The 13,479-nt window shown below is 54.5% G+C and overlaps 1 protein-coding gene across 4 annotated transcripts in view; it reads left to right on the top strand.

Annotated features, from left to right (window-relative positions):
• The window catches only part of LOC132462342 (unconventional myosin-VIIa-like), a 42,200-nt gene that overhangs the window by 15,823 nt on the left and 12,898 nt on the right, over window positions 1-13,479 (top strand). For 3 of the 4 annotated variants that reach the window (XM_060057820.1, XM_060057822.1, XM_060057819.1), the window contains exons 17-32: window positions 507-644; window positions 1,647-1,805; window positions 2,500-2,592; window positions 3,005-3,099; window positions 3,485-3,569; window positions 4,081-4,182; window positions 4,481-4,540; window positions 5,622-5,876; window positions 6,605-6,940; window positions 7,366-7,533; window positions 7,667-7,735; window positions 7,849-7,970; window positions 8,329-8,455; window positions 8,915-9,034; window positions 9,329-9,502; window positions 10,653-10,880. In XM_060057820.1, coding sequence (XP_059913803.1) covers window positions 507-644; window positions 1,647-1,805; window positions 2,500-2,592; window positions 3,005-3,099; window positions 3,485-3,569; window positions 4,081-4,182; window positions 4,481-4,540; window positions 5,622-5,876; window positions 6,605-6,940; window positions 7,366-7,533; window positions 7,667-7,735; window positions 7,849-7,970; window positions 8,329-8,455; window positions 8,915-9,034; window positions 9,329-9,502; window positions 10,653-10,880 — 2,331 coding nt within the window. The remainder of the gene's footprint in view (window positions 1-506; window positions 645-1,646; window positions 1,806-2,499; window positions 2,593-3,004; window positions 3,100-3,484; window positions 3,570-4,080; window positions 4,183-4,480; window positions 4,541-5,621; window positions 5,877-6,604; window positions 6,941-7,365; window positions 7,534-7,666; window positions 7,736-7,848; window positions 7,971-8,328; window positions 8,456-8,914; window positions 9,035-9,328; window positions 9,503-10,652; window positions 10,881-13,479) is intronic. The other variant, XM_060057823.1, reaches the window with a different exon arrangement.

The raw sequence follows: 13,479 nt of genomic DNA, 5'->3' as shown, positions 1-13,479 counted from the left end.
ACCATTCTACTTGCTGTAGTTTGGTCTGGCTTTGCGAGACTACACCACCCCTAACCCCCCACACCACCACCCCCCCTACCCCCCCCACCCCCACCCTAACCCCGCCCACCACCCCCCCTAACCCCGCCCACCACCCCCCCCTAACCCCCCCACCCTAACCCCGCCCACCACCACCACCACCACCACCCCTAACCCCCCACACCACCACCCCCCCTACCCCCCCCACCACCACCACCACCACCACCACCACCCCCCCTAACCCCCCCACCCTAACCCCGCCCACCACCCCCCCTAACCCCCCCACCCCCACCACCCCTAACCCCCCCCCACCACCACCACCACCACCACCCCCCCTAACCCCCCCACCCTAACCCCGCCCACCACCACCCCTAACCCCCCCACCCCCACCACCCCTAACCCCCCCCCACCACCACCACCACCACCACCACCCCCCCTAACCCCCCACCACCACCCCCCCTAACCCCCCCCCCCACTCTGCCCTACAGGCCATGGGGGACAAGAAGCAGATGCCCACGCTGAGCGGTCAGTTCCGCCGGTCGCTGGAGTCCCTGATGAAGGCTCTGGACGCCTGCCAGCCCTTCTTCATCCGCTGCTTCAAGCCCAACAAGGACAAGAACTCTGAGGTGAGCCGGGGGGCCAGCGCGCTGGGGTGACCCTATCAGCACGCAGTCCGCAGCGTCCGCAGCGTCTGAGGATTTAAGGTTCCTGAAAAACGGAAATAGGAATAAATAATAATAGTTGCTCAAGATTTTTTCAACAGTTCAAAAGTACATAAGAGTTTTTACAATAAAGTTACACATTTATGCAAAACTGCATAAGTTCAGTCAGTTCATCAAAAAATTGGGGAGGGAGGGTTCCCTCCCCAATAACTAAGTTATTGGGGAGTTATTTAACACCTCAATAACATTTCCTCTTGAACAACTGCACTTGAACGCAACTCCATCGAGTCTCTAAATCTAAAACTAAAATGTCCAGTGCAGACCAAACTCTGTTTGGGCCCCCATCACCGCTGAGTCGACCGGTGACCCCCCCCAGGTGACCCCCCCCCGGTGAACCCCCCCCCCGGTGCCCCCCCCCCCGGTGACCCCCCCCGGTGACTCCCCCCGGTGACCCCCCCGGTGACCCCCCCCCCCGGTGACTCCCCCCCCCCCGGTGACTGCCCCCCCGGTGACGGCCCCCCGGTGACTCCCCCCCGGTGACTCCCCCCCGGTGACCCCCCCCCCCCGGTGACTCCCCCCCGGTGACCCCCCCCCGGTGACTCCCCCCTGGTGATGCCCCATGTTGCCCACCACCACCGCTGAGTTGACCGTGACCCCCTCCCTTAGTTGACCGTGACCCCCTCCCTGAGTTGACCGCTGCCCCCCTCCCTTAGTTGACCGTGACCCCCTCCCTGAGTTGACCGCTGCCCCCTCCCTTAGTTGACCGTGACCTCCTCCCAGAGTTGACCGTGCCCCCCTCCCTGAGTTGACCGTGCCCCCCTCCCTGAGTTGACCGTGCCCCCCTCCCTGAGTTGACCGTGACCCCCTCCCTGAGTTGACCGTGACCCCCTCCCTGAGTTGACCGTGACCTCCTCCCTGAGTTGACCGTGACCCCCTCCCTGAGTTGACCGTGACCTCCTCCCCCAGGGCTTCGACAGAGAGCTGTGCATGGTGCAGCTGCGCTACTCTGGCATGATGGACACGGTGCGCATCAGGAAGTTGGGGTTCCCTATCCGCCACACCTTCAAAGACTTCATGTTCCGCTACAGAGTGCTGCTGAACACCGCTGTGTGTGACCCCAAAAAGGTGAGTCAGGGGGCTCTAGTTAGTCAGGGTTAGGGTGAGTCAGGGGGCTCTAGTTAGTCAGGGTTAGGGTGAGTCTGGGGGCTCTAGTTAGTCAGGGTTAGGGTGAGTCAGGGGGCTCTAGTTAGTCAGGGTTAGGGTGAGTCAGGGGGCTCTAGTTAGTCAGGGTTAGGGTGAGTCAGGTTTAGGGTGAGTCAGGGGGCTCTAGTTAGTCAGGGTTAGGGTTAGTCAGGGTTAGGGTGAGTCAGGGTTAGGGTGAGTCAGGGGGCTCTAGTTAGTCAGGGTTAGGGTGAGTCAGGGGGCTCTAGTTAGTCAGGGTTAGGGTTAGTCAGGGTTAGGGTGAGTCAGGGGGCTCTAGTTAGTCAGGGTTAGGGTTAGTCAGGGTTAGGGTTAGTCGGGTTAGGGTTAGTCGGGTTAGGGTTAGTCAGGGTTAGGGTTAGTCAGGGTTAGGGTTAGTCAGGGTTAGGGTTAGGGTTGGTCAGGGCGCTCTGGTGCAAAGAGGAATAGATTGTGTTGTTCAGGGGTCAGTATGTCATTGGATAGAACGGTATCATCAGTGTACGTTTGTGTTCAACATTTACGGTTAAAATATGGTATTATTGACAGAGCTAGAGGCAGACAGAATCAAAGACCTGGATGGACAGACAGTCAGTGTGGTCAGATAAACGTGGATTACATGCGTGTTCTGTCCCAGCAGGAGTCAGACGGGGCCTGTTGCCAGGCCATCTGCACTGCTCTGATCCGTGGGAAGGATCAGTGGAAAGTGGGCAAGAGCAAGATCTTCCTGAAGGTACGGCAACGGCACACAGCTCCTCCATCATAAGGGCCTCTGGTCTCCTCCCATCATTGGTCTGATCTAAACACACAACCAAGGAACTGATACTAAGGAGGATACTGTGTGCTACTATTGAGCTACTAATCAGAGGCTTCATCCAAAGCCACTTGCCTTCAAGTCAGACACAAGTCTTTAGGGAGAGAAGGTGCTGAAGGATGCCTATAGGTTAAGCTGGGGAAATTGGAAATCAAACCCAGAACCTCTAAAAAAATAATAATAATGGGTGGCACAATAACATCTCAAAATTCATCTTTCAATTCACAACCTCATCTCTACTAAAACTGTCGTTGTTTGACCTTCCAACCCATAGGGTTAGGGTTAGGGTTAGTGTTGTGTTGACAGATTGTCCTGACCTGTGTTGTTTCAGGACGCACATGACTCCATCCTGGAGCAAGCCCGGGAACTGGCGCTGGCCAAAGTGGTACTGATCATCCAGAGAGTCATGTTTGGATTGCACGACAGGTACTGTATACTGGAACACACACACAGCGAGAGAGAGAGCCAAAGATCATCATATAGATGGCAAATAACGATGGGGGATTTAGTCTGTGAGGGAGCCAGGGATCGACTGAGTGGCTGAATGGGAGAGTTGGTGCGTGTGTCTGTTGGGGACATTGGAGTTGAAGTGCCAGTGAGTGATTGAGGCAGTGATATAATGACTCTGTCAGCTGGTCTGTGTATTGACTCAGACACACTGAACGCCGCTCATCAGGCCTACTATCATGTAGTCCAGGTCACGTCCGCAGCAGACGGCAGGATGGCGTCTGCTGTCCGACTGTGAGTAATGGCGTCGGCCATTACTCAGTCTTGTTATTAATCACAAGGCGTGTCCCTCCTCCTCTCGTAGGAGGAGCTACCTGAAGAAGAAGGCGGCGGTGAGGGTCCTACAGACCAACTGGAGGGCCTACAAGAAGCGTGAGCGAGGCCGAAAGGTAGGCCTCCACCTCCACCCAGTATCGGCCCCATCACAGCTACGTCACAGCTACGTCACAGCACCAGCCCACTGCCGTTAAGCTACGTCACAGCACCAGCCCACTGCCGTTAAGCTACGTCACAGCACCAGCCCACTGCCGTTAAGCTACGTCACAGCACCAGCCCACTGCCGTTAAGCTACGTCACAGCACCAGCCCACTGCCGTTAAGCTACGTCACAGCACCAGCCCACTGCCGTTAAGCTACGTCACAGCTACGTCACAGCACCAGCCCACTGCCGTTATGCTACGAGCACAGAACCATGTCGGACACAAGCGCAGCGTTATCACAGTGTGGCGTCAGTCCCATCGCCGGCTATCATAGCAGTATCAAAGTTCAGAGGAGGTTTCCTTTCCAGCACTCCTTAGTATCGTTAAGATAAACGTCAGCATAGTTTAATCAGAGCCCCACACGCGCTCACCTAGCTGGGATTAGCTTCTGTGGCAAACTGATTTCCTGTGTTCCGGTTCAGCTCCGTCTCGGCTACGCGCGTCTCTCAGCTCGGGTACGCGGCCGCCGACTCCAGCAGCTCTACGAGAGGCAGCGCAGCGCTGCCGTTGTCCTGCAGACACAGGTACTCTGATTATACTAAGAATGTACTGCGATCATACCGACATTATAGCAGAGTTATCCTAGTGCTATAACTGTCTGTCTGTATTCAGGAGCCTTCTGTTGGGCTGTTTTATTACATTGTGTGTCCTGGGTCTATGAACTGTGTTTAACTCTGAGCCCCATTTTCTGTGTCAATAAATATCCTCTCTAAGGACAATAAAGGACTATCTATGTCGCTATGCACACCGTGGATTAGAAACAAGTAGATATGGTGTGGGTGATGATGGGGTGATAACACCTGTCTCCCTGTCCACCTCAAGGTTCGGGGCTACTTGGCCAGAAAGAGCTGGAAACAGCAGAAGGAAGACGCCTTCAATGCGGTAAGCCGGCCCTCGTCTTCCTCACAATTTACCAGGCTCAGAGGAAAGAGAAAAATCCCGGTCATTAATAGTAGTATTGATGTTCAATGTTTTGAATCAAGCTTAATGGACATCTTAACCCATTCATATGCATGCTCATTCTCTCTCTCTCTCTCTCTCTCTCTCTCTCTCTCTCTCTGACTCTTTCTCTCCCTCCCTCCCTCCCCCTCTGCCACCCTTCCCCTCCCTCCTCCCTCCCTCCCCCTCCCTCCTCTCCCTCCCTCCCTCCCTCTCTCCCTCTCCCTCCTCTCCCTCCCTCTCCCTCCTCTCCCTCCCTCCCCCTCCTTCCCTCCCTCCCTCCCCCTCCCTCTCCCTCCTCTCCCTCCCTCCCACTCCCCCTCCCCCTCTTTCCCCCTCCCTCCCTCATCTCCCTCCCTCCCCCTCCCTCCTCTCCATATCTCCCTCCCTCCCTCCCTCCCCCTCTGCCACCCTTCCCCTCCCTCCCCTCCTCCCTCCCTCCTCTCCCTCCCTCCCCTCCTCCCTCCCTCCCCCTCCCTCCTCTCCCTCCCTCCCTCCCTCCCTCCCTCTCTCCCTCCCTCCCTCCCTCCCCCTCCCTCCCTCCTCTCCATCTCCCGCTCCATCTCTCCCTCCATCTCTCCCTCCCTCCCTCCCTCCCCCCCCCTCTCCCTCCCCCTCTCCCTCCCTCCCTCCCCCTCCCTCCCTCCCTCCCTCCCCCTCCCTCCTCTCCCTCCCTCCCTCCCCTCCTCCCTCCCTCCTCTCCCTCCCTCCCATCTCCCTCCCTCCCTCCTCCTCTCCATCCCTCCCCCTCTCCCTCCCTCCGTCTCCCTCCCCCTCACCCCCTCCCTCCCCCTCTGTCTCCCTCCCTCCCTCCCTCCCTCCCTCCCTCCCTCCCCCTCCTCTCCCTCCCTCCCCTCCTCCCTCCCTCCCCCTCCCTCCTCTCCCTCCCTCCCATCTCCCTCCCTCCCATCTCCCTCCCTCCCTCCTCCTCTCCATCTCTCCCTCTCTCCCTCCCTCCCCCTCCCTCCCCCTCCCCCTCCGTCTCCCCCCCTCCCTCCCCCTCTGTCTCTGTCTCCCTCCCCAGGCCCGGGAGCAGGAGCTGCTGGCGCGGGCGCGTGAGGAGCAGACTCTGGCGCTGGCAGCCATCGAGCTCCAGAAACTGGCCGACGCCGCTGCCGAATCACAGCGCGCCTCCCAGGAGCCTGAGCCAATCAGTGATGACGAGGACAGTGATGTGGGAGGCGACAACAAACCGGCTCCCCAGCTTGTTTCTGTGGCAGAGAGGGCGGCGCCGAAGAACGTCAACAACTACCCGGTAACGAACGTCAACAACTACCCGGTAACGAAGTTAGAAAACATCCGTCTGTGTTTCACCTCTTTCACAGTAATGGCTTCAACATGTGGAGGAAGGTGACGTCATGGGGAGAGAGCGAGGGGTGGGGGAGATATGAGGAAGGTGACGTCATGGGGAGAGAGCGAGGGGTGGGGGAGATATGAGGAAGGTGACGTCATGGGGAGAGAGCGAGGGGTGGGGGAGATATGAGGAAGGTGACGTCATGGGGAGAGAGCGAGGGGTGGGGGAGATATGAGGAAGGTGACGTCATGGGGAGAGAGCGAGGGGTGGGGGAGATATGAGGAAGGTGACGTCATGGGGAGAGAGCGAGGGGTGGGGGAGATATGAGGAAGGTGACGTCATGGGGAGAGAGCGATATGAGGAAGGTGACGTCATGGGGGGAGAGCGAGGGGTGGGGGAGATATGAGGAAGGTAACGTCATGGGGGGAGAGCGAGGGGTGGGGGAGATATGAGGAAGGTGACGTCATGGGGGGAGAGCGAGGGGTGGGGGAGATATGCGCTCATGAGGAAAATAAACTACAAATTAAAAGTTCAGAAAGTTAAACCTCCTTTTGCGCCCTCCTGCTTGCGGACTTGTGCCTCAGATGCTTATTAGCAAAACGCTCCCCTCACACGTTTAAATCCTTTTCTCTTGTTAACCCCTCCTTTAACCCGCCCATACATGGAGTTCCTGACCAATACGCCGGTTCTGCCCGTGTGTTTGATTTCCGAAGGTGGTGGAGATCGGTCACAAAGCGTTAAAAAACATCGTAGAGGAGACCTCCTCCTCCTCCTCCTCGGACACGGAGGAAGACCTCCCAAAGACCACCAAGACCCCGCCCTCTGCCGGTCCCGCCCCCCCGCCCCCCGGGAAGACGGAGGAAGAGGAGGAGAAGGAGAAGAAGAAGAAGGAGGAGGAAGAGGAGGAGGAGGAACCCTTTAAGGAGGACAAGGAGTTCTCCTTCCAGAAGTTCTGCTCGCTGCACTTCCAGGGCGATGCCTCGCACACACACATCTCCCAGAGGCTGCGCCAGCCCCTGCTGGCCCACCAGGACGAGAGGGACAGCCTGGTGAGCCTCTTGAGGAACCTCTCACAGCGGCTTCTGTTTCCACACAGGGCCTTCCTCTTCTACCCTCTTCTGAGAACCTGATAGTTTCCCTTAGCTCTGGCCTTTGTTTTAAGTTGTAATAGCCCCTCCATCGCAATGCTTTTATTTAGAAAATAAGACACTCCAGTCACTTTTCTCAACCCCATCGGTGGTCTGAGGACCACGTTGGGGACGAACCCTAACCCTAACCCTCCACTGTGGGTGAGAGACCCATCGGTGGTCTGAGGACCACGTTGGGGACGAACCCTAACCCTAACCCTAACCCTCCACTGTGGGTGAGAGACCCATCGGTGGTCTGAGGACCACGTTGGGGACGAACCCTAACCCAGGGCCCTTCCAGCCTTCCGTCTGCTCACCTCTGCGTCCTCGCGGCCCTCTGTGTCCAGGCCTGTCTGACAGTGTGGTGGATCATCCTGCGCTTCATGGGGGACATGGCGGAGCCGCGAGCGCCGGACCCCTCCAACCCCCAGACCCGCCGCACCTCCTCGGCCTACCACCCCTCCATGGTGCAGCGGCAGGGGCGCCGGCTCAGCAGCATGGTGGGCCTCGACCAGGTACCGTGGTGCTCACCCTCCTCCTCACCCTCCTCATCATGGTCATCATCAGCGTGATGAGGAGGAGGAAGCACATTCATTTAGTGCACGTTTGAGGTGTGTGCTTTAACGCGTGCCTGTGGATGACCTCTAGAAAATCCTGAGGAAGAACAAGAAGAAGTACGGGGGAGGAAACAGAAGGGCGTCCACCATTCCAGAGGAGGTAAAGAGAGACCACGCTTCCTCTTGATTCCACAATAAGAGTTCCTGTGGACTCTTATTGTGAGGAGGTTATGGGTGAACTTGACCCAATGAGATGTTAAATGGATGTTTCAGCCAGAGGACGCCAGAGAAGAGGACGTCCTCATCGGGGAGGGACCTACGCTGGACCGACCTCTGACCCCCCTCGAGAAGCTGCACATCATCGTGGGCTACGGTCTGTCCCGACCAGGCATACGGTAAAACCACCACAGTCTTCATCAGTCACCCACCCAGAGATCTGAGACGAGGAAGAGGCTGAAATATGAAATATGAATTCATAACCCTAACCCTTTAGCCGTTAGTCACTCATAAAGCAAGGCCACAAATAAAATAGAGAACGGACATTTTTGAAGTGATCTTTCTTTTTAAGAGTTCATTTTCACAGCTTTATCTCGTTATTATAAGGATGATGTAGTAGCAACCCCATTGAGTGTTCAGGATGCTTTGTTCTCACTGTGTGTGTGTGTGCGTGTGCGTGCGTGCGTGCGTGCGTGCGTGCGTGCGTGCGTGCGTGTGTGTGTGTGTGTGTGTGCATGTGTGTGTTCGTGCTCCCAGGGATGAGATCTTCTGCCAGATCCTGAAGCAGCTGATGGGTAACGGGGACAAGGAGGAGTGTCTACGAGGGTGGACTCTGCTCTCCATGTGTCTCAGCAGCTTCCCGCCATCGCAGATGCTCATCAAGGTCCGATGGCCCAAGAAGCCTTAGTCTGACCTACCTTCTCCCTACTTACTCAATAACTCAACCCTCTTGCACAGGAATGATAACTAGCTTCTTAAAGCAGTGAGATCTGTGTGTGTGTGTAGTGGATGATGTAGCCTTTAGGTTCTGCTAATGCCACCAACACTGACACACATTCTATTGTATCATTTATCTTCGGCCCTGTTCTATTCTATTCTACTGTGTTCGATTATAATCTCTTCTATTCTATACTGTATGATATTCTATATTCTATAATAATTTCTGTATGCTATTGCATGCTGTTCTGTTCTATGATCCCCGTTCTATGTTCTACCCTTGATGACCTTTATGCTGGTCCTACGTTGTGCTCCCAGTATCTGGAGAGGGTTAGGGTTAGGGTTAGGGCTAACCCCAACCCTAACCCTTGATGACCTTAATGCTGGTCCTACGTTGTGCTCCCAGTATCTGGAGAACTTCCTGCGTCGAGGCCCCAAAGGTTACGCAGCGTACTGTGCGGAGCGCCTCCGCCGCACCGTAGCCAATGGGGAGCGAGAAGAGGTCCCCTGCGAGATGGAGCTGCAGGTACGTTGCACTGCGGCATGATGGGAAATCTGGAGGTCTCAAAGGGAATCGAACTCCACAGAATTGGTTGAAATGTAATTTGTTAGTTCTGATGCATATCCTTTAGGTTTGTACTTGATAAATATCTAATGTTAGATAGATGTTATCCACTATGGAGACAACTGAAGGGTATAAGAACCAAGGTCGTTTTAAAAGAGTATTCCTCAAGTGAGCACTAGGCCTGCAGGGGTCTGATCTGTGATCTTGAATCGGTGTAATCTGTAGTAATCCCTGTCGTCTGTAATCCACGGCCAGGCCACCGAGTCCAAGAAGCCCATGGACGTGACGGTGTCTCTGATGGACGGCCGCAAGTTCACCCTGCAGGTGGACGCGGCCTGCACCTCTGGGGAGGTCCTCGGCGAGGTCGCCCAGAAGATCAACCTCTCAGACACCTACGGCTTCTCCCTGTACATCAGCATCATGGAGAAGGTGATCCTAGTGGACCAGAAGGTGGACCCTCTCTGTGGTCCTGGGCGGTCTTAAGGACCAGAAGGTGGACCCTCTGGGTCCTGGGTGGTCTTAAGGACCAGAAGGTGGACCTAGTGGACCCTCTCTGGGTCCTGGGTGGTCTTAAGGACCAGAAGGTGGTCCCTCTCTGGGTCCTGGGTGGTCTTAAGGACCAGAAGGTGGACCTAGTGGACCCTCTCTGGGTCCTGGGTGGTCTTAAGGACCAGAAGGTGGACCTAGTGGACCCTTTGGGTCCTAGTTGGTCTTAAGGACCAGGTGGACCTAGTGGACCCTCTGGGTCCTAGGTGGTCTTAAGGACCAGAAGGTGGACCCTCTCTGGGTCCTGGGTGTCTTAAGGACCAGAAGGTGGACCGTCTCTGGGTCCTGGGTGGTCTTAAGGACCAGAAGGTGGACCTAGTGGACCCTCTCTGGGTCCTGGGTGGTCTTAAGGACCAGAAGGTGGACCTAGTGGACCCTTTGGGTCCTAGTTGGTCTTAAGGACCAGGTGGACCTAGTGGACCCTCTGGGTCCTAGGTGGTCTTAAGGACCAGAAGGTGGACCCTCTCTGGGTCCTGGGTGTCTTAAGGACCAGAAGGTGGACCCTCTCTGGGTCCTGGGTGGTCTTAAGGACCAGAAGGTGGACCTAGTGGACCCTCTCTGGGTCCTGGGTGGTCTTAAGGACCAGAAGGTGGAGACATTGAGTTATGTGAGGGTTCCCTTTGGAACTGTCCTCACATAACTCCTCAGTGGTTAGGGGAGGGGTTCTCAACCTACAGGCCACAGAGTTTTAGAAATTAAGCCTACAAATGAAATGGATAAAAATAATTATTTGCTTACTTATTTACCTAACCCTAGAATTCAAAAGAGGGGGCGTCCCAACGACCCCCAGCCCAGGTCTCTATCATGCTTCATTCTTCATGCCACTGTCGCCACTCACTGTCGCCACTTACACTTACAACGGTCCAACAGTATCCCTGTTCATTAGTTTAGATGAGGCAGGACCATAGCAGACATAAGGAGTCTGTTAAACCCATCCCACGCCTCTCAGTTCTATGATCCTGCTATACGCGTCGTTCCTGTGTGTAGATGTGTGTAGATGTGTGTCTCACACCAAGCCCCCTGTGCCCCCCAGCGGTGGTCCCTGGGCAGCAGTGGGAAGCACGTGATGGACTCGGTGTCCCAGTGCGAGCACGCCGTGCGCCAGCAGGGCTCTGAGGAGAGCCGTGCTCCCTGGCAACTCTGGGTCCGCAAGGAGATGTTTACCCCGTGGCACGACTGCGCCGTCGACCCCGTGAGCACGGAGCTCATCTACCGCCAGGTGCTGCTGGGCCTGAAGGCCGAGGAGTACGTCTGCGACAAGGTAAAGAAACGGGTTAACTGATGACCCGTCACGCGCTAGTTAGGAAGGTATGGGAGAGAGGGGAGGTTAGGCCCGCGGGGGCAGGGAGGGACCCGGTCGCTGGGCCAGGACGGAGCCGTAATGGGACGCACTCCACCCGCTGGCCCCCACCTTAAGATGGTTCCTGATGAGAATTGTGGGTAGGTATGATCAAGGCAAGGCAAGGCACTTTTATTTATATAGCACATTTCATGCCAATGGCAACCCAAAGTGCTTTACACAAATACAATGAAGTGTTTTCCATAATAAAAGGAAGACAAGACAAAATATAAAAATTAAAATGTATAAAATCAGATAAAAAACATAAATAAAGTGAATAAAGGGTTATGCATAAGGGAGAGCATATAAAACAGAAAATTAGTCTAAGAAAAGGCAACAGAAAATAGATGGGTCTTGATACTGGTTTTAAAACCAGTATCAAGTCAATAGAGGGTGCAGTTCTAATTGAAATTGGCAGCTGGTTCCACAGCTGAGTAGCATAAAAACTAAAGGCAGCTTCACCGCTTTTGGTTCTCACAGTTGGTTTTGTTAAAAACAGTTGGTCTTGAGATCTAAGAGGTCTAGTGGGGGTGTGGTATTGGAGGAGGTCTACGAGATAAGTGGGCCCCATTCCAGTTAGTGATTTAAAAACAAGCAACAATACTTTAAAATCTATTCTTTGACTGACAGGGAGCCAGTGTAAAGTTTTTAGTAGGGGTGTAATGTGGTCTGACCTCTTAGCTTAGATCAAGACAAGTTTACCTAGGAAATGGAAAGGTAGAGCATGATACAGCTTTAGATAGGGTTCTTTTAGGAGCTGTGATAAAGTAAGGCGAGGTAACTAAAGTCACGGATCCTAAGATAAGATACGGTTATAATAGTGTTTGGTGTTTAGAGTTCAGAGTTCAGTGTTCAGTGTTGTTCAGTGTTCAGAGCTTAGTGCTCAGTGCTCAGAGTTCAGTGCTTAGTGTTCAGTGCTTAGTGTTCAGAGTTCAGTGTTCAGTAGGGGTGTGACGAGATCTTGTGCCACGAGATCTCGCAAGATTAAACTCGACGAGATTACCCGTCGCGTTAAAAATCGGTCTCGCGAGATTTGTGATTTATCCAAACTTCTATTTGTCGCCTGTGGGGGCAGTAATGCGCCTTTGCTACATCTAGCCTGCCAGAACCTAAAGAAGGAGAAGGAAAAGAAGATGAGGAGAAGGAGGGGAAGCAGGGGAAGCATCGAAAGCAGCCATAAGCTGTGTTCGAAATCGTTCCCTATCACGTATATAGTGTACTATTTAGGGTGCTCGCCATTTTGTAGTGGTGTTCGAATTCTCAGTGGTTAATTTCATACACTATATAGTGCACTTAAAATACCCAAAATTTGAGTGTACATACGATGTAGCCTACATGTTACTCCCGTATACCACAATGCAATGCGGTCGTGTTTTTCCAGAGGAGAAGAAGAGGCTGAATAACCGCGAAAACGAATACCTTTAATCAAAGTACATTTGGGGTACTTTGATTTGGTTTTGCACATAATATTGTTTGCAATTGAAAAAAAGAGAATTATTTAATTTAATTTATTTTAATTTAACTTTTATAAATTTTACTTTTAGTTTCAATTTCATGCATGTAAAGAGTTATAATAAAACATTTCAAAATACATGCGCCACTTGGTTAAATTAAAGTCTGTTGGTCCAGTCACATAATTTGTCATTGTAGTTTTCTTAAAATCTCGTCTCGTCTCGTTCTCGTGAACCCAATATGTATCGTCACACCCCTAGTGTTCAGTGCTAAGTGTTCAGTGCTGTGTTCAGTGTTCAGAGTTCAGAGTTCAGTGCTCAGTGCTTAGTGTTCAGAGTTCAGCCTGGGTCCCCTAAGAACCTCGGCACACACACAAAGAGCTCTCCCTGGGGGGTCCTGATGGGGTACTGATGGGGTCCTGGTGGGGTCCTGATCGGGTCCTGTTGGGGTACTGATGGGGTACTGTTGGGGTCCTGTTGGGGTCCTGGTGGGGTCCTGATGGGGTCCTGATGGGGTCCTGGTGGGGTCCTGATGGGGTCCTGGTGGGGTACTGTTGGGGTCCTGGTGGGGTCCTGATGGGGTCCTGTTGGGGTCCTGATGGGGTCCTGGTGGGGTACTGTTGGGGTCCTGGTGGGGTCCTGATCGGGTCCTGATGGGGTACTGATGGGGTCCTGATGGGGTCCTGATGGGGTCCTGGTGGGGTACTGTTGGGGTCCTGGTGGGGTACTGTTGGGGTCCTGTTGGGGTCCTGGTGGGGTCCTGATGGGGTCCTGATCGGGTACTGATGGGGTCCTGGTGGGGTACTGTTGGGGTCCTGGTGGGGTCCTGATGGGGTACTGTTGGGGTCCTGGTGGGGTCCTGATGGGGTCCTGGTGGGGTCCTGATCGGGTACTGATGGGGTCCTGATCGGGTCCTGATGGGGTACTGATGGGGTCCTGGTGGGGTCCTGTTGGGGTCCTGGTGGGGTCCTGATGGGGTACTGATGGGGTCCTGGTGGGGTCCTGATGGGGTACTGTTGGGGTCCTGATGGGGTCCTGATGGGGTACTGTTGGGGTACTGGTGGGGTCCT

The sequence above is a fragment of the Gadus macrocephalus genome, chromosome 8 (assembly GCF_031168955.1).
Source record: "Gadus macrocephalus chromosome 8, ASM3116895v1".
Classification (NCBI taxonomy): domain Eukaryota; kingdom Metazoa; phylum Chordata; class Actinopteri; order Gadiformes; family Gadidae; genus Gadus; species Gadus macrocephalus.
This window is presented reverse-complemented; position numbering and strand designations above follow the sequence as displayed.